This window comes from Mugil cephalus, chromosome 12 (genome assembly GCF_022458985.1).
Source record: "Mugil cephalus isolate CIBA_MC_2020 chromosome 12, CIBA_Mcephalus_1.1, whole genome shotgun sequence".
NCBI lineage: Eukaryota > Metazoa > Chordata > Actinopteri > Mugiliformes > Mugilidae > Mugil > Mugil cephalus.
In genome coordinates, this window is record NC_061781.1 from 15974058 (window position 1) to 16001295 (window position 27238).

Consider the following 27238-nt stretch of genomic DNA (forward strand, 5'->3'; position numbering starts at 1 on the left):
TGTTGTGCAAAAAAAAAAAAACCACACACCACAGTAGGTAGATGTTTGTTGTATTTTTTTCTTTATTTATTTTCTTAAAAACAGTCAACAGGCCAGGTCGTGTCATAAAGGGGTCTCCAGTCAGACAAGATGTTTGCTAATTGATTGTTGTCCTCCTGGTGATTGATAGATAGCCTTCTCTTCACTTTTTGGTTCATTCAAGAGGAAACGCACAAAGATGAGCTGGGACGTACATCAGCGCCATGTACATCTGTCACCTTTCTGCCCCTGTAGAACATTTCAGGCTTCGCATCTCACAGATACCATTTCATACACTGGTCTCAAGTCACCCTGGCATTCATACTTTGGCTAAATTTACCTTTTATGTTCTTATTCAGTTGTTTAAATGACTGGAATTGTGACTAACTGTTACTTGAAGTTGAATTAAAAGTCACGAGGAAGCCCTTGACATTCATAGAAAATACAGGTATACTATCAGGCAACAAAATAATATATTTTTGAATAGATTAAAAGAACCTAAAATAATCATCTATAACTAATCAGCTAGATAAAATGGGTTAATTTCAGTTAGAAAAAAAAAAAGGAAACGGGCAAACACTGCCTACTACTGATGCCAGCGTACATGACTGTACATCACGTGTTGTCTTCATGCAACAAAGAAACATCAAGTCATCCCTGTAACTCAACTAATACACATAAAGGATTACACGAATAATTAAGTCAACATTATGACAATTGCATGTGAAAAACATATGCAATTTATAGAAAAAAAAAAAAAAAAAGATTTTCATCCTCAAAAAATAACAAAAAAATACTAAAAGCCTGACTTGTAATAACTTTACAGCGTTAACACCTCGAGTTCTTTAGCTCAGTTTCAGATGGTGACAATGCACATGGGACGTAGTCATGCATGTTTTGTATTAATTCTCAAAGTCAAGTCATTTTTGATCAGGTTGTACGTTGTATCTAAATAGACAATCTCTAAAAACAATCAATTCATTGGCAAGCATTGATTTTCCTTTTTCATTTTCCTATGTGAATGCATGTGGACCAAAAGTTTTAGGATATCTAATACACTGATTTTGGCTTGGCAGCATTCACATTTAGCAAGAGTGTTATTAGCATGGCATCATCTGTGAAATTCGACTAACTCCTCATGTGCATCACATCGTATCTACTCGGCTTTTAATCATTTTGAAACAGGGGAGAAGTGTTGTTTGTCCCAGTTAGGGTCTAGTGCACACCTGAGGTAGTGTTAATGTAGGCCATTAATGCTCCGAATGACTTAAGTAGCTGTACAATGGAAATTAGAATCAACAGCGCTGAAATGGACGCTAACTGAGATGGCGGTTCAAGTTAAATTCTCACAATCATCAATGATTTCTAGCCTTACAAAGCGCATATAAAAAGCTTCTATTTTTTTTTTTTTTTACAACGGGGTCTGGTGCACATTTTATAATTCATCCGTTTCCTTTCTGTGACGTCTTTTGTTGACGTCAGTCTTGTGCCAGTGGAGTGTGACACACAAAATCAGATTGGGTTGTAAGGCGTTTCATGTTGTAACACATCTGTAAATTTTGACTGGAGAAAAAAAAACAAAAAAAAAACAATGATTTTTGTACCTTCCCTAGTTAAAAATGGACTACATAAGAAAGAAGGAGCAAAGATCGTAAAACAAAAGAGTCACTGTTATGAGAATAGTGCAATGTCTCAAGCTTCACCAGCAAGAACTGGCTATAAAAAAAAAAGGACCAGAGAGAATCAACAGTTAGATGAACATCAGAACTCTTTTGTTTGTTTTTTTTTTTCCTCTTGAAGATAAAAAGAAGTTAAAAATCAGCATGAACACTTGACGTAGCAGTTCTGAAACACTGTTAGTGCAGAAAGCAACACTGATGTGTTAGTTTGTTAGGAGCCTTGTTAGTACTGCACAGTGTCAGTGCAGTTGGCAGGTTATTTTAGCGTTGCCTTGGTCCGAAGGGGCCTCAGTGGTCGGCCTCAGTGTCTATGTATGTCTGTCTGTTTGTATATGTGTGTTTGCTTCTGTGGCCTGGGAGTGTGTGCGAGTCCTTATGTGTAGGAATTGAGGCATTCCTTTGAGCGTGAGGTGATGTCCTGCAGCTCCCGCTCTTCCTTCATTTTGATGTCTTGGTAGGCATGCATTTGACTGGCATCCTTAAGGTAGGCCCAGTTTGCTGAGAGAATCATGAGGAAGTGGATCTGGAAGAGAAGGGTGAGGTGGATGGCCGGTGAGCATGTCAGAAGACGCAAAGCAAGCTACAGGAGTCAGAGCTACGGTACTTCACGGACATACACGAACATGAAGTTAAGCTTTTAAAAACCACCTAACAGACAACGGGACAAAAGACAGAACTTAAAAAGACATAATTGTTACAGCTATTGTAACATCACTGTTACAATCATTACTGATACAAGAGCTGCTAACTTTCTATGCACAGTACTACGGAAATGACACTTTTTAAGGGCGTGATGATGAGTGAGAGAAGAGAGCCAGAGGTTGTGCATGCAAGCTTTGTGCAGCTGTAAAAGCTGGAGGTTAATGCAAAGCATGAGTTTCTGTACTTTGAAAGTCTGACCCTGATCCACACCGTACCCATTACGGTATTATCGCTGTAGGACTTACAAGAAATAGACCAGATAGGGATACTTTTGTAAACAAAGACTGTTTATTTTATATAGAAAGTAAAAGCTACAGTGTTGGGAAAAAAAAAAAAAAACTTAGGAGAAAATTAAATATATGAAATATGGAGTATAAGTAACTATAAACAGATCAAAGAATCTGAATATCGTAAGCATGCAGGCTCAGTGTTAAGATAAAAACAAATGGCTCTTTAATGGCACTTTTGAGAAAGAGTAAAGGAAAATGTATGAAACAAAACATCAACTTCATAGCTGAGGCAATACCTAGCATCAGCTCTCATAGAAAAAAAAATACATTTGCTCTACTCTAAAATAGGAGATTTTCTTTTTTTTTTTCTTCTTCATTTTATAAAATACATGGAAATAAACTGCGGCTTAGGGCCTCTTGCAGAAGTATACCCCTGGTACTGGCCTAACCCTTCATGTGTGCTCTACTAGATGTGTGCAGTTACTTTGAAATCTACAATACACAACTGGTCGGCATAATACTCGTCAGCATAATACAGTTGATAAAAGGTTTTTAGTTCAGTTTAGAATCTAACTTGTCATCAAAGAAATAATAATACTGAAGGTTTCGTGTGTTTCACAGGTTGGCGTGAAAGGTTTATGGCGAATAGGCCGAGGAAATGCACGGTCAAGGCACTTGGCTGCAGCCGCCCTGCCACTGTTTGAAATCTTTTTACAAATGTATCGCTTGAATTCATCGGCACCGGAACTGCTAATCAGGCAATCGATAACATTAAGGCTGAACATATGCTCAGCGTCCAAAAAAACTACTCTCAGGTCTTGGTGCTGTCGTTGCAGGCCTTAGCATGCCAATTTAAATCAATTTTAAAATCGAGTTTTGCAAACCGCAAGTAGCCTATCATATTTTTTTTTTTTTTTATATAATTTACAATTTTGTGCACAAATCAAATTCAGCTCTGAGCTCTGAGGTCCTGCAAGGTGAAGCGCTTAATGTTTTGATTTCTTCTCTAAAATAACTCATGCAATCGATGCCTCTGCGCAGCCCGAAACCAGCTTCACACGTTTACGAATATAAATAACACTATTGTGGATTTCTAGCTGTGCACATTTCTTTAAAAACTTTGTGGTGACATATTTTCTAGAAGTGAGTGCCAAGGAAAGCAGAACAAACCAGTCAACTAAGTGCCACCCCACTCTGAAGACCACTTTCACCAGGTGTCCTCAGACAATCAGTATCCCTGGATACCAAATGCTAAAAGAAGCATACAATCAGCTATTTACACGTCATGTGATTACTAATGGAGAAGTAGATTTTTTTTTTTTTCTATTCTCAGGTTTTTCTTTTTTTAGTTCATTTCTTGTCAGTGGCAAACTGTCTCTAACCGGCACAGGCTCAACTGCCGCGCTCGTGCTCTTTAAAACAGTTTAAAACTTAGTGCAGCAGTCTTCTCGACTCTTAAACTTCAAAACAGCAAAGTTATAAGTGGTAGCCATCATGTAGATCAGCTGGTGGAAGAGAACAGAAAAGGTGGTAAGAGCACATGCCAGTGACCTCCTCGTCACCAATAATGTGACAAGTTAGTAAAGTGACCAATCAGATTTCAGCAGTAAAATGTTAATGACGTATAATTTGACAATATTACGTCTAAAGTATTTCTAAAAATTCAAATTCACAAAGCCCAGGCTGCACACTCTTCCACCCGTCCTTAAATCAAAACCAGGGCCAAGTGCGACTAAGCAGATGGTGAACAGCAAATGGAACTGGTGCTGAGCAAAAAAGCCTATGTGTAGTCGTCCTTGGCGCGGTTACATAAACCATATGGGAATGAGAAGAGGAGCATTTGACACATGATCTGCTGATACGAACCGTGCAAGGATGGACTAAAGGGAGAGGATGGAGAGACCGGAGGGAAGCTTACCAGAGCGATCACGGTGGCTCCTGCCCCGGCGCACGCTACGATGTACAGGTGATAGGAAAGGTAGAACTGAAAAAGGACAGGCGGCAGTAATTATTCTCTTCTGCATCCTTCTGACCAGATGTGTTGCGTGCAAATGCATGTGTGAAAAGAGGACAGAATCTTACCTCGCTGGTGCTGCAGATATCGCCTAGCGTGGCTCCACAGGCCTTCCCTGGAGTGGCGTTCCATGGGATAATTCCTGTAACCGTCAAACGCAAAGGTTTATTTTCGCACCCAGCGGTTTCCTTCTGTGCGAAATGTTCAAAGTGAAAATATTCAAAGATTCAATTGGGCACATCATGGATTTCACACATGAGGATCCCTCTATCATACAATCGTCGTGCAGCCTGGGGGGGAAAGGAGCTGCGTAATGTCTTCATAGGCTTTCTGCAGTCTGACAAAACGCTGACAGTGTTGTCAAGGTTATCTCAGCTTGGGCCTGGGAACTTCAAATTATAATGAAAGGTCTGCAGTGAAAACCCGGGCACATGAAAACAGGAAGGCTGTGAAATGTAGGACCCAGTGCTTTTAGACACTGATATTAAAAGTCAACATGTCTTGGCCTCTGCTGCATCAATAGTGATCATTCTTCTTTTAGAAAAAACTGTGACAGCGGAGATGGCAGAAAAGAGTGCAGGTGGACTTGTGCATCTCATTTCTCAACCTCTGGGTCATTTGAGAATCACGTTGCCTCACAATAACAAGATGTGCGTCAGGTGATGGGCTCTCGAGAGAAGGCCGAACTCACAAGTCTGACCTCAAAGCAATTGTTGTCGAACATGAACAAGTGCCATTCTCTTACCATACTGGCGGACATCCACGCAGATAGAGTCGACGTTTGTGAGGTTGGCCATGGGAGACTTCATGGTAGCACAGGTGGACCACATGTTGTAGAAGAGGAAGACGGGCACAGCCGAGAAGCCGAAGACGCCGAGCCAGGCCACGCCCAGGATGTACGTGAGGAACACGAACTGCGAAACACGGAAACTCCTCTAATGAACGTCGTGCTTTGCTTTACGCTAATCGCGTGACAGAAAACCTATTTTTAACACGCGCTGTTTTAAAAGTCAGATTGGACTCAGGAGTGCGGTTGTTTGAACATACCATTCCACTGATGCAGCGTCCACAGATGGTGGTCTTGAACTCGCTGTGCAGTTCCTTGACTGCGCTAGTGGTGTAGAAGCCCTCGGCAAGCAAAATGATCCCGTACAGGAAGAAAAACGACGCGATGCCGTAGATGACGTACTGCATCAGTTGTATTCTGTTAAAAAGATAAATAAATGTCATATTTATATACAGCTGATGTCAATGTAAAGATCTGGTCTTCAATTTAACACATGGGGAGTCTTACTCAAAATTCAGATACAGTACAATGGCATGACACGATGTGATCTGTAAAACACGTGTAACCTAGGACAGCAAAGCTTAAACAGATGGTTGCGATCGCGTCCACGCTTCTCTAGGATGTAAAGAGAGACACTAAGCCCAAATGTGGAGAAAACAGGTGATGTACGTCTCTGGAAATCCTCCACCAACAGACAGAGCGCCTCTTGGGACGTCCTAAATTAAACAGTGCACTTCAAATCCACCCCAACATAAAACACATGTGCAACCCTGTCTAACGTCGGCCCTCTTTTATTGTCTAGACTAATGGATGGAGTGGTAAAAAAAAAAAAAAGAAAGGTCCATATTAGGACTGTTCCCAGGGATAAGGTGAATGTAGGAGACACTGTCAGCTAAAAATACCTCACATAAAGTTAACCTTATTAAAGGAGTTATCTGTCTTCAGTTTGGACCTGTCTTCACTGCGATGGTTACGTAAAAACACACACGCTTATCTTGTAATGGATCCCAGTATGACGTTAAAGAGGTAATATTCACCATTTACCAGGATGTCTTTCTTATCAGTTTACTCTGTTTATCAGACTCAGGATGTCATTACACGCAGCCACGCGATACGCCCTGAGACCGTGAGGTCACTTACACATCAGTCAGCATGGCGTGATCACTGGTGACCTTGGAGAAGTGGGTTTCCAGGATGGTCACAGTTCCAGTCAGAGCCACGTGGCCGCATCCGCAGAACAGGGCCACGCCAGAGAAGCAGAGGATCGTGGCCACCAGGGACGCGTAGGGCACGCCGCCTAAACATTTGATGCAGCACTCAAAGCAACCTGTGGAGGAAAAAAAAAGACACAAGTACGTTAGAGGCGTCTGACATAATTTCACAACAAGTGCTTTTTATATGACGTGTTTCATTTGTAGGACAAAACAAAAAACAATTTCGAAACGAGACAACAAGTCATCCATTCGTCCACAAAGCTTTTTCCCAGCACACATTGGGCAAGTGGCAGGACACACCCTGGACAGATCACCAGTCCACCGCAACACTTTTGTAACACAACTTTTCCGAAGTGTCATCCCCGATGCTGCGAAGGAAGGAAGCAGTTTTTGCAAAATTTGTCTGTGGTTTCAGCTTTCAAAATGTGCACAACATACAGTAAAGCCCCCGCGGGAACAGAACCGCTCACTGTGTGTCACCGAGGTTTGTCATCCTGCGCCGCCCCGTGCTGTTTCATTTGACAATTCATCACTGCACTTAAAGGGCTCTAATGGCCATCCAGCAGGTCAGAAGAATTGGTGTCTGCCAAACCGTAATGGAAATCAATGGCAGCTAACCATGAGGGGAATGAAGTGACCCAGATGGGTCTGTCTCATCCGATGTGTGCTTAGCCTTGTGAAATGGAGCCAGCCACCACAATGCGCTGTCTGTGGACGGATGCAAACAAGTTGCGGCGTGCTTCCAATCAGGTCCACATGTGGCTGTCATGGTGTTACAGAGTCATAGGACACACAGGTCAACGTCTGCCTGTGTTGGAAATCCCACATTTACGCCAGCTGTCGCCCTGCAACACTGCAAAAGTATTTAAAGCTGCTACAAATCAGTATTTTTACATTAAATATGTGTAGCGTGACAGAGGTCACTCAACGTGAATAACCCGCTAGCCTATTCTAGCCTATAAAATTACCGCTTTGTTACACACGTGTGATTCTTTCTATCATTTCAAAAGCAGCAGTCAGCTATTTTAAGCAAAAGAAAAGCCCAGCATCAAACTAATAATATAAGCTACTAGCTGGTGAAGATGTTGGTGGAGACCAAAACAGAGGTAAATGAACAATTAGTTGTGGTTCCAGACAAATGTTGATGTTGCTAGGCATCTGTTGAAATATAGAGATAACAATATTTTTTTCATATACACTACCACACACCTTATGGACTAAATTCAGCTGTTTTATAAGGTTTTATAAAAACCAATACACATCTTGGCCCATATCAACAAGATAAGACAGTGTTTTTTTTGTCTGTAGTAGGCAAAGAAATCATATCTATTGGCAGACTTTAGATAACAAGTACATCTTGTGTTCAGCAATTTCGTATTTCGAAGAGAGCAATAACACACTTGCTTGCCTCTTCCGTAAGGCGAAGACCCTAAAAGTTCATCTCTGTTTGTTCACTTAGCCCTGACAAAGGAAGCGAAAGCAGACACACTGCGTCTGAGCCAGCGCTGTTGCAGTCAGGTGGTTCTGACTGTTTGTGTAGTGCTGGGAGATGAAAACATTTCTGTCCCACAGTGAGTGAACGGGGAGGTTGCCATGGCAGCACGTTAACCACAACTCAATGAGTGTGCCCACAGCAGAGGCGCTGACTTCCACCACAGCCCACATTTCTCAGATGAACACGTCGGATAGGGAGAGTGGGTTGCTGGGAGTCGGATCACAGAGCTCCACAGGATATTGAGCCCAGCTGCAAAGTAAATACGGCCCGTTTGAAGAAGGAGCCGCTCTTGTAGTCAGATGGTGCTGTCAGGTACGCATCTTTGACCATTTGTTTCCACAGCCACATGCCATACTTTGTAAGGGATTAAGTTTACTGTCCCAGTGGGAAGTGTTTCCATATGAAAAGTGTGGTCAGGGTTTATATCTATAATCAAATTAAAGAGGAGCAAAAAGTCTCAGCAGCACCAGTTATTACCATTTGAAATGTCATGGTGGAAAATCAGCATGACTGGAACAAACAAACAAACACAAAGATGCTGCTCCCAGGAGATCAACTATTTAAAAACTGATGACTCACCACTTGAAAGCAAGGCATCCTCATGACAGCCTTCATTGCTGATATGATGAGAAATGAAACAAACAGTGGCGCTGGCACATTCAGCCACTCCGAATGTATGCAACGCGTCAAATGCTTTAAAACATGCTGCGTACCCTCATCCTGTCCACAACAGAGAAAGTCGGACTCATTTGCCAGCGCTGGCAATGCTTTTGTAACTTGATGCACAATAGGAAAAAATTGATTAGTTTCCATTGTGCAAGTGAGTTTCTTTTAGGAATGTTGGTTAGAAACCGCTCTCCCGTTCTCTCTCTCAACGAACAAACCTTGAGTCGCTGGTGAGTGTTATGCTTAATAACACAGTAAAGCCACAGTGGTATTTTCACAGCTGGACTAGTCATGTGTCAGCTTAGTATAGCTCCGACTGGAACAACTTTGACTCTGATATGGTTCAGCTCTTGGCAACAACAGCAATACTATTCTGTAGGGCCTCACTCAAAGATTTAGTTTTGGTAATAAGGCTCAGACACGCCGACAATTCCTGGCAACAAAGGCGGACGGTGATGTAGCCTCTCATCGTCTGTGTCTGGACCAAAAAGGTGTATTTTGTGGAAGTGAGAGGAGACACTGTCTAGGTGTTTGATGGCAAAGAAAGGGGCCTTTTCCTGTTTTTGTGTGACACGGAGTAACAGGAATGTGCTTTATTTAGGGATGTACAGTTATGGTCATCTTCATGAACACTTACGCCTAGTGGTCACGTGTATTCTTAACTTTGGGAAGCCAGCCAATCGCATGACAAACTCTGTCTTTGTTAACACAATAAGAGATGAATGTTTCTCTGATGTACTTTTGAGATCCTCCTTGCCACTTCGTGTGTTGAGGTACTGTGATCTCCTATTGTAATTACACTACACTCTAAAACTTTAAACCATAGGTCTTCAGCAGGGGGGTTGCAAAATCTTTGGTTGATTGACATTTTTATATATATATATTTTTTAATTTTTCCCCACAAATTTAAATTTCTTTTAAATACACATTACTATGAATCCAACATATTTTTGTAAAGTGATAAGGGATAGCTTAATATTGAATGCAAAATGATAATAATACTGTATATTTCTAAATAGCACAAGGCCGAGTTTAATATAGAACACACATAATCAGTTTGGGAGTCCTTGGCCTGAAAAATGCTGAAGACCTCTGCTTTAAACCTTTCAATTTTGCTTGATTATTACATGTCCACCACAATTTGAACACAATACAGAGACTACAGACAATTGCGGAGCTGCCCTTCATTTGCCAAATTTGACACGATTTGTTAGCGCGCCTGTACGGTTTCAAGGGTGCTGCAGCTGATGATGCGCTCCTATGGGTTAAGGGCAGGGGTCTCTATGGATCAGGCTTGCTCCAGTGCATCCCACAGATGCTTCAGTTTGGGATCTTGGGAATTTGGAGGCCACGTCAACACCTTTTAAAAAAGGGATGACTGAGTCCACATTTTGATGAATGGAAGACACAAAACTTTACAGTGAATTTTGTCGGTTTATTTGGGAGCAGACTCTTGTTCTCTGAGTGCTGAGTGTGGGATTTCATAGTATACAGGATATTACAGTGCATACTTTGGGTCAAATCCTCCTCCTCCTCCATGGGGGGTAGCAGCGGGAGCTGGTGACTCTCTAAACAACAACCATGTAGTAAATGGATCCTGCTGGCTTAGTCTGAGTGGAGCGCCACGAATGAAAGTCGTTTTGGTCCCTTTCCCCTTTGATGACTCTCACATGCTCCTGGACCCTGACTAATAACACTCTTGACTAAAACTCCTGCAAGACGTTCTTCTCCCACTTGTGCACTTCATGAATGAAAGGAGGAACGATGAGATGAAAATAAATAGTGAGACAAAAGAGGTAGACAAGTTAGCGACTGTGCAGAGTGACAATATCTGGCCTCACAGCAGAAGCTAGATTTGCCACATCGGGATCACGAGGAGGGAGGGAGAAAAAGACGCTTGTGTGAGAAAAAGTGTAGATGTCTGAGAGTGAGACATTGTGTGGGGGAGACAGAAAAAAACAGAGAGAGAGAGAGTGAGTCCAAAAAGCCCTGATACAAAGGGCCACTGTGTACAGCCCCAGACTGTCCATCACACTGGACTCTCAGGGGCCATTCAGAATAGCAGTGAACCAAGGCCCCGATCTTCCGGCCCACAGGCTGGAGGCCCAAGACAAGCCCACCACTGAGCTCCATCCTGTGTACCCCCGCCAGCACTGAACACAGCGCAGCCACAACGGGCCACAGCAGACTCTTCACACTCCAGGAGGATCCTGTTTGTCAAAGCATCACAAGTCCATCAATGTGTGAATGAGATGGCTCATTAAGGCCGACGTCAGATGGAGGCAAGCAAGACAGAGGCACAGCCAGACGGAGACATCAAGAAAATTAGAATGAGTCACCATAATACTGGATCACAACATGGGTAAAGGCCTTAGACCTTCAGAGGTCCAAAAACACAGAAGTTTACTGAGTTTTTTTTACTCCTTTATTTGATAGCCAGCAGTAACCTGAGACAACACATGTAAACGGGAAGAGAAAGAAAGATCCCTTGCTGTGTCTGGATATGAAAGGACAGACTTAGTTTCTTCAGTTTTTATCAAACTTCCACATTGACACCCTCTTAAAATAATGGCCCAAGTCGTTTTTTTTTTTTTCAGTTTTCAGACTGCAAACATTTACATGAACCTATGGAGATTGACACAGTTTTGGAGCCAGCCACACGTGGAACTGAACAGTTTTTTAAACTTTTGTCTTTTGCTTTCATTTTTTAGACCTTGCAGCTTGGGTAATAACCCACTTAATTAATTAATTACCTTTGGTTTCTTGGTCTGTCTGCAAAACACTATATAATGAAGTTGAAGTTGACGTCTATGGTGCACTCTACAGGAAGCAACAAGGGCCCCATCAGTAAATGTTGCCCTGCTGTCTCCAAACAAGTTATTCAGCCCAGGCATCAGCTGGGCCTGGGTCTACAGCTGGCTCTGCTTCATCACAACCCTGCACCCCTCAACTCCTGCCATCGTGTAGACACGGCCTGTCGTCACCATAACTGAAGCCTCCCAACAGCTGGGGAGCTTCTGATTGTCTACAGAAAAACCACCAACGTCTGATCAAGCGAGTGTGAGGTATTTTGAAAGAAATTCTTTAATTTGATGTTCAGACCAGACAAAAACACAGACACCTACCCAAACAAAAGAATTATGTGCAACTCAACACATACACACCAACTCCACGTGATCATATGTACATAGAGAAGTATATATAAATTATATACAAACCGCACTCAAACAAATAAGCACACACGCTCAATTTATGTTGAAGACTTTGCGATTCTACCATTTCCTCCCCGGGTCCTGAACAACAATCTGGGTTCCAGAGCCATTAAAAACACCTTCCAGTGCCAATGTAAAATCTAGGCTCATTGCTTGCAGATGTGTTTGTTTACAGCTAATACTAAGTGTTGTTGTTTGTTGCTCCATTGAGGCAAGCAGCCAAAGCACCATTTATGAGAAATGGTCTCATTTTCCACACTGTCCACCGCATGGGGCGATACTCAGAAATGCTATAATGGATATACTAACAACGCTCAGGAGAATAGGGAGATCTTAGCCTGCAAATTTATCAAAAGTGGTCTCCCTGTTTACTAATTTAACGGGAAACTCTGGCATCTCATAGCCGTTGACAGCAACTCACCCGTGGCTGGGTAGATGGGCTGAGGGAGACATGTTTACATTATATATTTATTTACTGTAAGAGGCAATGATGGCTGGAATGGCTCATTACTGGGCATTAGGGGACAAGACGAATAAAGAACATGTCTCCTGTGCTGTTTAGTAAACAATGAAAGAGTAATAGTCGAGTCAGCTCTATTAATAAGACAATGTCACATATGGCGGAGGCCCAGCTCTCTTCCCCATACAGTTTCCAAGAAAGAAAGAGAGAAAGAAGAAAACACCATGGGAGATGTTATTAAGTGGCTGGTGACTAGGAGTGAAATAAACAGAATGTTTTAGCATTTAGTAGTTGTACAGTGTTGTGATTACCATGTTATTCATTGTACCATTGCATAGAAATGTAATATAATTTAAGTATTGAGTAGTGGCGTCACAAAGAATAATTCCGTCACAAGCCATGGCAAGCAGATAAAACCCATAAAAGGCGTTTTTATTACTTTAAAGATCCAGTGTGTAGGATTGAGTGCCACCTACTGGTGAGGTAGCAGATTACAACCAACTGAATACCTCTTGATGAACCCTCCCCTTGCAAGCTTGTAGGAGAACCCACAGCAGATGCTAAACATACTAAAGCATGTAGATCAAGTGTTTTGTTTATCCATTCTACCAACTCCATGATTCTTGCAATTGATTCCTTTAAGTTATTCATAAAATGAAAATGTTGGCTGTAGCACTCGAAATGTGAGGATTTTGCATTTGGTTTTGACGTTATAAATGCAAAAATGCTTTCTTGAATGCTACAATATTATAGGTGGAATAGATGTTTGGGAACAAAGAGCCATAGAAAACATAAGGAGTCGTGCTGATTCCTGGAAGAATGGGCAGAGCAAGTTAATAGCAATCTCTCTGTGGTGTACACAGCGCTCACGGCTGTCTATTTGTGATACTGGTTCATTTATCTTTGTCTTTGCCCCCTCCTTTAATCCACCTCATTAATCATCGGTCCCCTGTGAAAGAACAACCGAAAAGCACCCCGAGGTTTGATTGATTGGCCGTTGACTCCGCAACAGGCTCATTGTCCTTAAAAGTGACACTACCATGATGATGACCAGTGGCAATGTGACATCCCTCCTGCTGCAGGAGTGAGGTCTGCTGAAAGCATCCCACAGCCTTAAACTAATTAGATCATAAAACACGCACAAGCCACGTACTGCAAACAAAACACGAGCGCGACGACAGTTTTGCACAGGTAGCGATGCATGATCAGTGAATGAAATCAGCAGTTTTGCACGTATGGACATTAAAACAAGGATGCTCTACTAAAATCTGCACAACTATTGTGTGGAATGAAACCAAGCAGACTGGAGAAGGTTAAAACCCCAGTAAACACAGCAGTGAAAAGAACTGAACTAGCTCTTTGTAAGCGCTCATTGGTACCTCTTTTGTCCTGCCTCTGGTCTTGGTTTTCTTCTGATGGAGTTTCCATGGTTGTTTTTCTTCCATCCACCAAAAATGCTTTCTTTCAGCAAATTCTCTCTTCCTTTCTCCCTGTTACTCTGTTCTCTCTTGCTCCCTCTTTTGCTCACTTTTCACTCTCTCTCTCTCTCTCTCTCTCTCGCAGCCACATTCGCTCTTTTCATCTCGGTCTGTCTCACGAAGGAACCACTCCACTGTATCCACCACCGTTCCTCCCCAAGATTCAGGGATCTTGCCAGCAGGAAATTTGTTTAGCTTATTGTTACCTGTTTGCACTAATTATTTTGAGATTAACTTTTCAGGTAGTCAAATTAAACCGTCCTCCAAGTGACACACAAATCCTTGCCCTCGATGCACTGGGCGCGCTCTCCTCCTATCAGGCATCCCTGTCTCAGAAACTCAAGTAGCACAGTGAATGGCAATCTAGAGAAAGCCGCACAATGAGAACTGGAAAGCAAGGACTTTTACTTTAGCTGTAGTTGAAAACCACTCTGCGCCTTGGAAATCATGTAGGCACACAATCACCTTTGTCTACTTCCCATCTGACCACGGCCCCAGAGAGGGGGGGCGTGTGCATGTGCTGTCATGTTTGCGGTGTAGAATAATGTGAGCCCTTCATCTTGTGATTTGCACCATATGCCCTCTGCTCCTGCAGCATACATTAGCAACCTCTGACCGCTGTCTCCCCTCCATCTGGCGGTTTCTAAATCATAAATAGGACACGCGAAAGAAACAGAAAGGCATATCCACATTTCCGAAAGGTGGAGGCACAGCGTCCTCTGGGCTGATGCAGAGAACACAGGAAAAAGCATCCGTAAATCGAATGGGCAAAAACCTGTAGCATGTGAGAGAGGTGAAGGACAAATGAGGGATAAATAAGGGCCGGGAGGATGATGAGTAACAACTTGCTGGATATAACAGAAAGCTGGGAAGAGAGGTGACGAGAGATTACTAAGAAAGCGAGAGACAGAGAGGGACAGGGAAGAAGATCTTGGCTGTGTTTGTTTGGCAACAGCAGGCCAAGGAGCCCCAGGGGCATGCTAATGAGTGGAAGGCCTTTCAGAGAAGGAGGAGGAGGGGGGAGGGGGAGCTGGAGGGAAGCTGAAGTGGGGTCTTCTCACGGATACGAGACCTCGGAGAGGAGGGGGATCAGCAGGGGAGGGGAGCCTCAGGGGTCAGGGAAGTGAACTTAGCGGGGATCCCACAACAACAAATGCCGCACTAATCTTCAAGCTTCTTTACCGTCATCCCTGTAAAAGCCAGAAGAGCCGACATCTTGCTTGTGAGGCTGCGGATTTAGCTCATAAGTGGAAGTTTGAATATGCGTGTTTACCGCTGATTTCGGAGGTAGCCGCGCTTCTAAATTTCCGGCTTAGGACCCGAAGCGAGGCATCGAGCGAGGTCAATTATGCACAGCGCTACACGTATCATACCGAACCACACACGCCACTTCATGTAACACCAAAATCAAACGCAATCCTGATCCAAACCATCTGCAAACCTTTAAGAGAATGCGGACAACAAGATGTTTACTGAATCGTGTGAGGGGAAATTCAAAACATGTGACGGAGGAAAATAATTTCACATGCCCCCCTCTGAATAAACTGATGTTTCGAGCTTTGTGTTCAAGCCAGTAAAGTTTAACATTTGCTTTGTTTTTTAATCCCTTTTTGGTGTATGTGTTAAAGAAGCAGTCCATAATGAGCTTTCTGTGGGAAGTCATCCATTGCATGACTGATGCCCTTGTGACAAAAGTCAAAACCAGAAACTGGGCACGTCTAGTGTTTGTTTGTAGATGTTTGTTATAGATGTGGTTTATGGGGAAAGTGCCATTGGACCACATGGAATTCTTTTATTTCAATACCACAAGGGGTAAAATTAGATATAGTGCTGAGTGGTGGTGGAATACCAGTATTAAATGTTCGTGGGATGCGTTGAAATGCAGAATAGAGTAATTTAAATGCCCTTCCTGTACAGCAGATGAGTCACAAGCCAACATAGCTGAAGGGGTTTTCTCTTGTGGATGAAGATGCACCATCTGTGTACGAACCTGCTTGATTACATTAAAAGTTCATTGGTGAAGCTTAAATATCAATTTAATCGGAGTATGCAAAGTAGCACTCAATGAATAAAGTGAACCCAATGAATAATGAGCAAAAGACTGATTGGGCTCCGGCTTTACCAAAACTTCTGACAGGCTGAGAGGCTGTGGGAATAATCATGTGAATGCAGTAGTCAAAGCCTGAGTGCTGCACACTCAGACTCGGCATTGAGACAGTGCCACTCCCCTACTCGAGGACACAGTCTGAATGATGATGAAGCTCACACAAATGAAGGAGGCTTCATTGTGGGTCAACCTTTCACGCTGTGAGACTGGGGGCCCTGAATGCTCCTCAGTGATCAGTCACCCGTGAAGACCTGCACCCTGCCTGGCTCACACCGAGGAAGGAGTTCTCAGGGAACCGGGTCCGTGACCAGACCCGAGCACCACTTACGCCCACTAACAGCCTGAGAAAGCAAGCTCACTACATGGGAACAGAGGGCGACGGATCAAGCCAAATGGGTGCGCAGAGTGGACCATGTGAGGGATGACTCACAGTGAAGGTCGATGTCTGATGGAAAGGAGAAAGGGGCCAAAAAACAGGAGGCGCACTGGTCGTCTAACTCTTCCAGAATATTTTGAAGCATTCATGGAAAATAACTTTCCGTGACTTGGAGCTTGAGATTCTTGCAAACATAGCTTTGGTGATTTGTTGCAGTCAGAGTTTGATTCCTTTGTACTGTAGTGGTATTACTGACCTACTTTTAAATGCATTGGTCGATCTGCTTCGCATGTCTGCCTTCATGTTTGGAACGGACCCAAATCATTGATTGGTGTACAACAAACCCATTATACGGATCCATTCATGTGTTTGCTGACCCATTTTCCTCTCTAAATCAGTCCAGAAGCTTTAAACATTCTCTGTGACTTTTGCCAACTAACCCTAAAAGTACATCTATTACAATCATATAAGGAGTGAACAACCCCATTGAAATATATACATATGATGAAGTGAATGGAAAGAATGAATATATTAGCTATCCTCATACATTATAGTAAAACATGTGGAGAGTGACAGGGGAAACCATAGTGGTCTGACTTATAATGAGCCCTGTGCTTCTCTCTCACTCTGTCAAAAAGCCATAAACTAAGAAAAATATCTCCTTCCAGCCTCATTGTGTACATTGTAAAAAAAGAAGTCAGAGGAAACTCTAATACACTCAGTCTCTGAGCAGAGTAAAGGTTAAAAGGCACTAAATTCTTTCATGGTGTCATGATTAAATAAAGGGGAGGGGGGGTTCAATCTTCTCTTTGAACTTGAACTTGGATGTCTTCACTTTCATTGCAAATTATAGCAATTTTGGCCTTTGGCAATGGAATAAATGCTTCGGTAGTAGAGGCTAATTCCAGGGATGAAAAATGAAGGCAACGCACTGCAATTTCCTGGATGGCCACTAGAGGCTGGCTCCAAAAGAAAAAACAATCACTATTCACTCCTTCAGTGTTAAAATACCCAACTTTACAGCAGAAATATGTATGTCTACAGCTCGGTGCAACAGCAGGTTTGGTCTCTATGACTAAATGCCTCAGAGAGAGATCTGTGGGATTGCTTTACATCACCCAAATTGTATTAAGCCTTAAAGGCTTTACCACTTTAAGTAACAGCGGGGTGCCCTTCCAGGCCAATGCCCCAGCTCCACTCTCATTCTACCTCCTTGCCCATTTTGTGGATAGGCCAGTTCAGGCACTGCCAACATGACAACCTGCCGACAGCCACCCCTACATACGATCAATGATCTGACCAATCCTGAATTCCTTTCAGCAAAATGTCTGGAAATCAAAGATTCCCTGTTATGTAATTTTAAACTCTGATTCGCGGTTTTAAATTATACCAGACGTTGTGGAAGTTTAATTTGTGGACCTTAGAAACACAAGACCATGTCTCTGTAGCTAGCCAACCATTATTCAAACTCACAGGCATAATCTTAAAAACCAAACTCATGCATCGATTTGCGGTGCAAAATATCCTCTGGATGGACCAGTCCATTGTTCCTGCTAAGGAATTTCACCACCAGAACATAGCCTCTCAAATACATTTAACTTCTTGCAGTACGGAAGCAAAAATTCAACTTTGCTATTCAGTTTCAACCACGTTAATAGAGACATATTTTATGTATTGGTGCCTGTGCCATTGAACAATTCCCAGCTTAAACCTACAGTGTGTTTGACCAAACAATGCCCAGGGTATCTGAGTCAGCACTTCTCTAATTGCATGTTTGTGTTACTATCGTGTTAGGTCTGGAAGGGGAGCAACATTCACTCAGGGACGCCTGGCAGCCATGTTTTTTCCTCTAAAAATGACTTCACAGCCCTGACTCTCTGGCACCTCCGCAGCCACTGCGGTTTTGGCCTATGTGCGTTGCGGGGAGAGTAACAGGCACAGATGCTTCGTATTATCGAGGCCGTCTAGCTTACAGTACCTTGGATGCTGTGATCACGGCTTGGCCGGACAGAAAACAATTCATTTATTAAAACCTGAAGGCATAGCCTAAAGAATTTTATAATTTCAGTTTGGAGTCAAAGGAGTAAATCAGTGCCAGGAAACAGAAACAGAAACCTACAAGAGAGTGTAAGAGAGAGTAAGAAGAAGCAAAATAAAGGCTGTTTACAGCAGCTGTGCCCCAAAATCAACCCCCTCCACACACAGGTCACAAAGTGACATTTTGTGGAAAAGTAAAGGTCTTTGTGTAGTTGCTTTTCTTTCAGTGTGCACTAAATATTTTAATGATGTCTCTGGTCTGGAAGAGACTCATCGTTGCGGTCTGCCATGCTTATGATGGCACCAATCAAACAACAAGAGGTAAAGCAAGAAGACGCCTCTCCATTATCCAGTTAGAATAATGCTACATAATAACCTCCTTTACCAAGAAGCAGAGAGTAATCTGACTAGCTCATTTTTTCTAAGAAAATCTAGTGGTATAATATGTTCCATTATTTCAGATGAGGGGATAACAACACCATTCAGCCGCCTGTTGTGCTACTGCTGTGCCACTCAACACCGAGACGACGTGCTGTCATCTTGCTACCAAGGTTTATGCCCCTCATGGTTTGGGACACTTGAGAGTTAGCTGTTTAGTACCGCTGCGCCAGAGAATTTTATATATCAAGTACATTATTATCATTGTCACTCAATTTAAAGGGAATTCTTCAAAAACAAATGGAAATATGATAGAAACAGACAGAGACGACAGCAGATGAGAAACTGTCATTTGGCCCAAAATGGTGAAATTTAACAAAACAGTCTGTTATTTGCTCCACTTTTTTTTGGTCTCCACCAGCCTTGTTTCTTTAGCTAAGATGAACTTTTTTTGTCTGTTTTTTGAAGTCTGGATTTCAGTAAGCTTTTGTTGAAAATTGCGACTTCCTAAGGATGGGCACAATAGCAAAACAAAGCGCTGAATACTCTGTAGGAAGAGCTTTAGCTGCTTTCAGGTTCTTCTTGATGAACTTCACTGCTCCTAAGGTGTAGCTGTCCATCTAATTTGATTTAATCTGTCCACGCTCTCCTATGTCTTTCCTATTACCCTCACAAGAACATCTCTAACTGCAAACTGGGAGCCATACCTTACAGTCACGTTCATACCAAACATCTCACTCAGCCACAGGAAATGTATGATGGGCCTTTAAACCGCAATGAGATTAAAAATAAACCCTAGAGGACTTTCCTCGGTGGTGCTAATCCTTTAAATACAATGGCTATCACTGTAAGCATTTTTATATTTAGCTCAGCACGCACTCCACTGAGTGGCCTTTTCTGTTACTTGAGTGACAGGACAGCAGTTTTGTCTGGAAATTATTGGTTTTATCTTATTCCCATGATAGGTTAAAATAACTGAAAACCTGCCTGAGGAAGCTGAGGAACCTGAGGAACCTGCTGTTATTATAAATTATTGACTAGTTACTTTGAAACTACCATAAATGAGACATTTATGGCAAATGAAAAAAACAAAAAAAAAACAAAAACCAAAGTACCGAAACCAAACCAGCAGCTTATATAATGTCAGGAGGGGGCGTAACAGATTTTTCAGCTTTATCTCAAACACTCATGAGGATGTCCACAACTCAAATGTTCTCACACTCCAGCTGCTTGAATGTGAAGCAACACAGTGAGTGGAGACTTTCATTTTCCTACTTGTTGCACGGTGCACAAGCATGTGAACACACACACACACACACACACACACACACAATAGAGACATAATGAAGCGCAGAGACGTGGAGACAGCAGACGAGACTCTCCAGCTAATCTTGGGGTTGCTTCCCATGAACATCCCCCACCCTCCCATGTGTCTCCCCCAGCTGCTGGGATCTCTTTCTCCCCATTTACTCCCGCCGGTCCTATTGTCCTCTGCCTCACGCTGCCAACCTCTCACCCCTGACCCCAGACTTTACCCTTTTCAAACCCTCCCAGTCCCGTCCCCCCGATCCTCATTAGATGGAGCCTCCTTCTTTCAGCCGGTGAGACCCCTCCGCGTCAAGATTTGCCATCAGCGCTACGACAACAGAACACGCAGATCGCTTTAATGCCATTGTTGCACAAGGCTCCGCATCCTGAATCCTGGAAAGACGCGAGAGTTGATCGTAACCTGAACCTGACACCCCCCACCCCCATTACCCTTCCCCTCCCGCCCCTCGGTAATGTGTTTGTCCCTTAGATTCATGATGTGGACAAAGTGCTTAACAGTAATTGGCAAATGCAGGGCATCGCAGGAAAAGCATGGGGGCTAATCTCTGCAGTGATTGGTATATACTCTGCCGTGGCTGACCTCGTGAGAGTGGGTCAATCCATTACTTTATTGCTTTAAGCGCAACAGCAAAAAACATGCATCAAATGGACATGGCAAAGCCTCTGCTGTGCAAAGTAGAATCCATTTATGGCACCGTCTGATATGATGCAGTCTCCACATCATTATCAGTGTCTAAACATTGACATTCTCGCTGGATGTATGGTCTGCAAACACCATCAGGGAGAATTTTGTCTCCTTAGATGGAAACAGATGATGCATACTTCACACGCAGCCCACGCTCATTTTTTGCTTCTCTTTTTGCCTCTGTAATGTTGTGTTGACAAGGGCAGAGCCACTTGACTCTTGAGATTTATTAAAAAATGTTACCTGGTTGACTTGCTGTCAAAGACGACGCCAGAAATCTTTCCTTTTGGCAGATGCACAGTCACCAGGGGTCATAAACCACATCCAAATTCACCACAATGACAATTAGACAATGTCTTCAGTTGCAAAGAGCTTGCTGTGCACACTCTAGACACTCCTTCACAGTGCAGCTTTTCCATTTTCAGCTGTGGCCAATCTATTGTTAATTGTATTGTTTTCCCATACAGTAGGGGCCAAAAGCTAAGACGACTTAAGAGACCTCTCAGTGGTGTGGCTGTAATATTCATACTGCTAACCGATTTTCTTTTCTGGTTCGTGTGTGGTTACGAGGTCAAGCTGTTTTTCAGACAGAAACATCTGGGATTTCCTCTCGCCTCAAGCTGCTGTAGCTGGTATGTTCCTCCTTTCCCCCCTTACAGCACACGGGCGACACTAAAAACTGGAAGTGTGCGAATGGTAAAAGCATCACACATTACCAAACTACTCAGTTATATATTTGATCCAACACATAATATCCTGTCAAATTGAAATCCATCTTCTCAAACCCCCAAACAGTCTGTGTCTGCGAGGCAAAAACAGCCTCCCCAAGCATTCTCCCCCAAGCTATTGGGTTTCCTGCAGCTGTCGCCGTATAAAAACTCGGCTATTGCAGATTTTCTTCTGCTTGGCAGAAGAGCCTCTTCCTGCCTATCAAGCCTTTCTCCGGAGGATAATAAGCAGACAATGCTAAGTCTCATTTGCCTTTTCTTGGTCGGGAAAATGATTCCGGGGCTGCAGAGAATGACTCCTCTAACTATCAAATGTGGCTCCACATCGCGACAACGCGACCAAAGACGAGTCATGTGCATTTCTTGTGTCTTAGATGAGCAACACAACAGGCTTCACTAGATTTACATCTGCGGCAGTGTTGTCACAAAAAAAAATTTGACTACATTAAACAGGACTTTACACACTGTGCAGATGCAAAGAGACGGTCATAAGCGTCTACAAGGGTATTCATTTAAATTCCTACTTAATTCATCCCAAGCATCGCGTTTGGCTGCATCCCAGCGGTCCCAGGCTGTCTGGCACGACTCCTCATATGGTGAACATTTCTCATTGGTGCTCTGGGGTGCCCCAGATGCCTTTGTCTTACGGTTGTTTAGCAGCTGCGTAAAAGCACTGAGGGACAAAGGCCTATCTGTGGAGGTCTGAATACACTCAGTGGGCACGCAGCCAGCAGCTCGATCCTATAGACTCTCAAAGCTGAAAAGCAGAGCGATGCATTCGACCCTCACTCCTGACAGATGATCTTACAGGGAAATTATCCGGAGGCCCCTTTATTTCTCCTCAGTTCACCTAAGTCGTTTTACATCTGAACTGTGGTCACACCAAGCTCTTAAACGTCTCTTACAAACTTAGAAACCACACTTGAACTTGGAAGAAATCATGCGTTGTCTTCGCTCACACACTTTCTCACCTTGTAGAAAAATAAAAAAGTATAATTGGTGCCAGCTGATGTAAGTTGCTGAGGAGAAATGTTAACCATTAAATCTGCTACATGCCAGCATCTTTGTCATTATTATACTGACTAATGAAGGCAACGCTAAAACAGTACAGGCAAAAGGCAAGTGCAAGCTAGAAGATCGACCTCATCAGGTCAAACAGCCCAACTGACTACACTGTCTTATTAAAGAAGTATTCATACTTATTCAAAACCCAAGTTTCAAGGATGTGCTTTTTCGGTAACTGATAATACCTGACATACAATCCAGTCAGCCCAGTCTGAGCAATGAGAGCATTGTTGTTCATGGAAAAAGTTGAACCAAATTTTTCCCTGAACCACGCTGAATTTTCTTTCTTTCTTTCTTTTCTTTTTTTTTTTGCATAACTCTGTTTTGTAGAGTTCTCCTCATGTGCTATCTTCAAGTCCAACCACTTCAGAGAGCTCCAGAATTTAACGCTCGCGGTTGACCCACCCAAAGCTATCACCCCGACTCTTATCCTGTAGGCATGACTTTGTCACGCTAATCAGCTGTTCTTTAACACTGCACGCTGTCGCGATCTATTTACTCGTTTGCGCGAGACAGGCGAAGAAAATTGGTCGACTTGGGAAAACATTATTGACTACGCTGCGATGTGGTTTACTGTTGATAGCAGAAAATACTGCAGCGGGGCCAAACGCCTGAATGAGTAAATGTTCATGCAATGTTCCGTTCCCCAACCCTTTATTTCCCACAGGGCTTCTGGAACAATCATCTGACTGTGAACAAAACACTGATGCTGATTGCTACTCTGCTGGCAAATACGACCCCTGAGCTCTGCACACAACCACTGACTTAAACGCTGTATTTGCCATAATCACATGTGTTTGCTGATGGCATAGAGGCCAGATTATGGATGTTTTCCTACATATAGGGAGTATTGTCAGATGTTTTGAAGCCATCCTGTTTCCATCATGCAGATCTCTGACAAGGCTGACGAACACACACTTGCATCCCCTTCTGTTCAGCTGTGAATGCGCTTTTAGCAAAAGTGACGGCTTGAACAATCGTCCCCACTCAAGAACTTCTTTCCCTATCATTTCCCGTCACAATGCTCAATGGGCGTCTTTGTTGTCAGAGGAGTTATTAACTCAACAAATTAACATGACTGCTCAGGCAGACCTGGCCGGAGCAGGGCGCAGTAAAGATGAGTAGAAAAACAGAAAACCCAGAGAGAGAGAGAGCGAAGAGGCAAATTTCAGAGGAAACAAAATGGTGCGGGAAGTGGAGCTGGAGATGAATGGAGTTCTGATTGAACGAAAGCGGTTTCTTGCACAATTGCAAAAAAAAAAGAAAAAGAAAAAGTACTGTATGAACCTCATCTGATGCTCAATTACTGAAGATGCTCGGTTGCATGTTTTGCCAAATGGAAGAAAGCCCAGAAATCATGTTACTATGACAGCGACGGCCTCATTACGGAGGACGTTCACTGTAATTAATGACTGTGAAGCGAAGCCGAAAAAGCAATTGTGGAATCGTTGATGGTTACATAAAAAAGTGTGGGATGAGTCGTAAAGGGTTAGCATGTTCTGTATATGGACTGGACCGCATTTCAGACCCAGATTCAAGGCAGGCGTATTTTCGGAGTTAACGAGACAATTCTTTGATTTACACGAACAAACACAAAACAGCAAGAGAGCAACTCCAGCTTGGCCCTCAGCTTCCTTTCAACGTCTCCACAGTGACTCATTCCCGCATGTCTTTGGTTTTTCTCAGCATATCTTGGGAACAGAAGAAAGGCCCGATGTTTGCCTGTGAGCGGAGTGACCACGAGTCGGCTGAAAGTAAGGGGAAAAAAATGATCTGACTCTCTGTTATTCGCCTGCCGTGACTTGACGAGTTGTTGATTCCACGAGCGCGAAAACACATCTGCTGGCGAAGCATTAGCAGTCATGTGTCTGTCATCTCCCCGCGTTCAGGATGGAGGGTCACAGCGCATACAGTCGAGCGCATGAAATCTGTCACAGTGATCACTGCGTATGTGCAATCAGACTCTTTCCAGACATCCTAGTGCAGATGGAGCAGGAATTTAGGAGCAGAAGGCAGCCAACACCTCAGAGACGTGGAGGCACAACTCTTCCTTTGTGGGTCACTGACAACGGAAACAGATTTAATTTTGTCGTAAAATCTTCAGCATCATCATATAATCGTCAGTAACAGCTGATCCGCAGACACATTCAAAAACTCTCAGCTGTGATTATCACGCATTTTCCTAAATTATGCAAAAAAAAAAAAAAAAAAAGTGATGTAACATTTGGAACTGGTTTGCATCCAGCCTTGATGACCTTTTCCACAAGACCACCACGGCGAATACAAAACTGTCTGGCTAGGAGATTCACAAGTTTCCATAAGGAAAAACAGTCCTTCCTTTTTTTGGCCCCTGGAAGAACAGACACAGTGTTCGTAGTCATGTCCATAATTTGCTGTATTTGATTATCTGAATCTGCTGTCATAAATGTTTAGCACATAATTGAATTGAAGCCGCAAAAGACATAAAGTGCAAGAATTTTTTCCGCGTCATTCCACACTGGATGATGTGAGCGAACATGTAGCTTTGATAAAACATAAATATATATTTAGCTTCTCTTTTGTTTGACACCTTATCCCTGCAGCTCAAAGGCCACAATCTGCACCAAACAGAAACTATTAACAATCCAATGCAGTGACACATCTGGCTTTTTGTGCTAAAATGAGTAATAGCGTACGGTCATCACATGCAAGAAAGAAAATGATTATCTTCAGCCCAGCACTTTCTCTTCAGATGTTTTTATTTGAAGGGCCAATGGAAACCAAACACAACTCTCTGGGTAATTGTCACCGAACTAACACAAAGGACTTAACAAGATATTTGTGGAAAATGCTGTCTCCCTCTGAACCGAGTTCAGTGGACCGAAGCCCAGTTATCCTCCCACATCCTCCACGCAGGCCAGTGCACTGCTAAATCATTTGGGGCAGAAAAGGAGGAGAATCTCTCTGAAAAACATGCGGGGTGAAGGTCACCGTAAAATCAAATCAGATGCAAGTTGCATAACCTTGGAGCGGCATCTTCGCTGCAGAGCTCCACGCACGCAAATCAGCTCCACGGCATCCTGTTTACTTTGGGCTACGATAAATGAATCAATTTTTCTGTTTCACATGAAACAGCAAACAGCAAACCGCAAGCGCAGCGCAGCGGCGTGAATTCTCTGGTACAAAACAAAAAGGAGACCTTTACAGCAAGACTCTAAATGAATCCCCTCATGCACACAACAGGCTATACTCCTTCCCTGAAAGGGCCACAGAGACTATCTGAATATAAAATAGAAGACTTAGAAGAAATTGGACAATGCACAAAGGTTGATTGCCATGCAGAGTAATATCCTCTATGAGACAGTGAATGAGGGTCTGTGGGGAATTAGTTCACAGGGCATCCGCTATGAAACTTGCAATTCAGTGAACTTCTCTCTCTCTACATTAAGAGCCACTGAAGTCTCACAAAGGAGCAGCCCCAAATTAGGAGCACAAAGGCGCTTCTGTGAGAGCTTCAGAGCGAATTAATGAGCACTGATACACATTCTCACACTGTGTTCTTCCCCGGCCTCAGCTGCGCCGCGGCAAACAACGCAAGCCGTTTAAAAGGCTCCCAAACCCAAACCCAGAACCTGTAAATGGTAGAAATGCCATTTTCACTTCTTTCACTCGTATTCCCGTTCAAGATGAGAAGAGTTGGGAGTCAGAGGTTGCAGTTCACAGTTAAAAAGCCTTAAAAGTTGAGTGAGAACTTAACCTAAACCCACAAAGTATGAGCACCTCATTCCTCTTATGAACCCCCACAGGTTGGGAGCACAGATGGCAAACACTTGGGACTCATTTAAAGATGGGACAGCTCAACCCTTCACATGGCAGTTATTAAAAGCTCTGGAATGACACACACACGCACGCACGCACATATGCAGGCTTCAGCCAGCAAATATGCTTCCAATAACTACAAATCTTTTTTTTTTAAACCAAGAAAAATGCAAATGCAACCTGTTACCTCTCTGAATAATTATGATCAATAAGTCATCATTATTAGCCAATTAAAAAAGGGCGTGGCCGATTCGCAAGAGGATCTGATAAAATAGTTTATGATAATAGTTCAGCTACGTGCCACGAGACGGTGAAGGCAGCACCAAATTGATCTGGACATAACACCTCCACAGAGACTCGCACAGAGATGACTGAAGGAATCCCCGTAATCTCTCTAATCGCTTTCCTCCAGTTGCTTCAGAAGGCTGCTCTAATGCCTATTCTCATGAAACCGGGTCAGGTAAGCAGCCCGCTCCCTGCGACACAAGTGCGTCGAAAAAGTTCGCTCGCGTTCAGTTTAAAACAATCGGCGCGCACCCGAAAGTTAGAGCCAAGCGTAAATCGCATCCCGGAGACACACGCGCCCGTCTGTCAGGCGATATTTGCTGGTAAAAGGCTTACCCATTTTCGTTTTGTAACTTTCCCAAAGCGTCCGAGGTTCAGAGATGAGACGAAAGTTGAGCCCCAGCTACACTGATGTTGCGTCCTGGGATGCACACTGGCCGCCTGGCTGCACAAACGCTCAACGCTGCGTCCCTCTGGAGAGAGTCTGGCTGACGT

The 27238-nt window shown here is 43.3% G+C and overlaps 1 protein-coding gene across 3 annotated transcripts; it reads right to left on the reverse strand.

Moving 5' to 3' along the window:
* Nucleotides 1–44: 44 nt before the first annotated feature.
* gpm6bb (glycoprotein M6Bb) lies at nt 45–27238 on the reverse strand. 3 transcript variants are annotated; one of them, XM_047600821.1, is made up of 7 exons: nt 27080–27238; nt 6571–6757; nt 5691–5847; nt 5389–5557; nt 4712–4785; nt 4548–4613; nt 45–2220 (listed from the first exon to the last, which is right to left on the reverse strand). In XM_047600821.1, exons 1-7 carry the CDS (start codon nt 27081–27083, stop codon nt 2071–2073), a joined length of 807 nt encoding a protein of 268 aa, XP_047456777.1. In that variant the 5' UTR covers nt 27084–27238; the 3' UTR covers nt 45–2070. The 3 variants fall into 3 exon arrangements, with proteins under 3 accessions (XP_047456777.1, XP_047456776.1, XP_047456779.1); XM_047600820.1 differs by lacking the exon at nt 27080–27238 and adding an exon at nt 13857–14007; XM_047600823.1 differs by lacking the exons at nt 45–2220; nt 27080–27238 and adding exons at nt 2666–4134; nt 13857–14005.

Excerpts from the sequence above, each read along its gene's own strand:
- gpm6bb (XM_047600820.1), bottom strand. The coding sequence starts at position 13,905 with ATGGAAACTCCATCAGAAGAAAACCAAGACCAGAGGCAGGACAAAAGA. Across the intron at positions 6,758-13,856 it reads CCAGAGGCAGGACAAAAGAG|GTTGCTTTGAGTGCTGCATC; the intron begins GTACCAATGAGC and ends TTTCCTCCACAG. Across the intron at positions 5,558-5,690 it reads GACGCTGCATCAGTGGAATG|TTCGTGTTCCTCACGTACAT; the intron begins GTATGTTCAAAC and ends CGTGTTTCGCAG.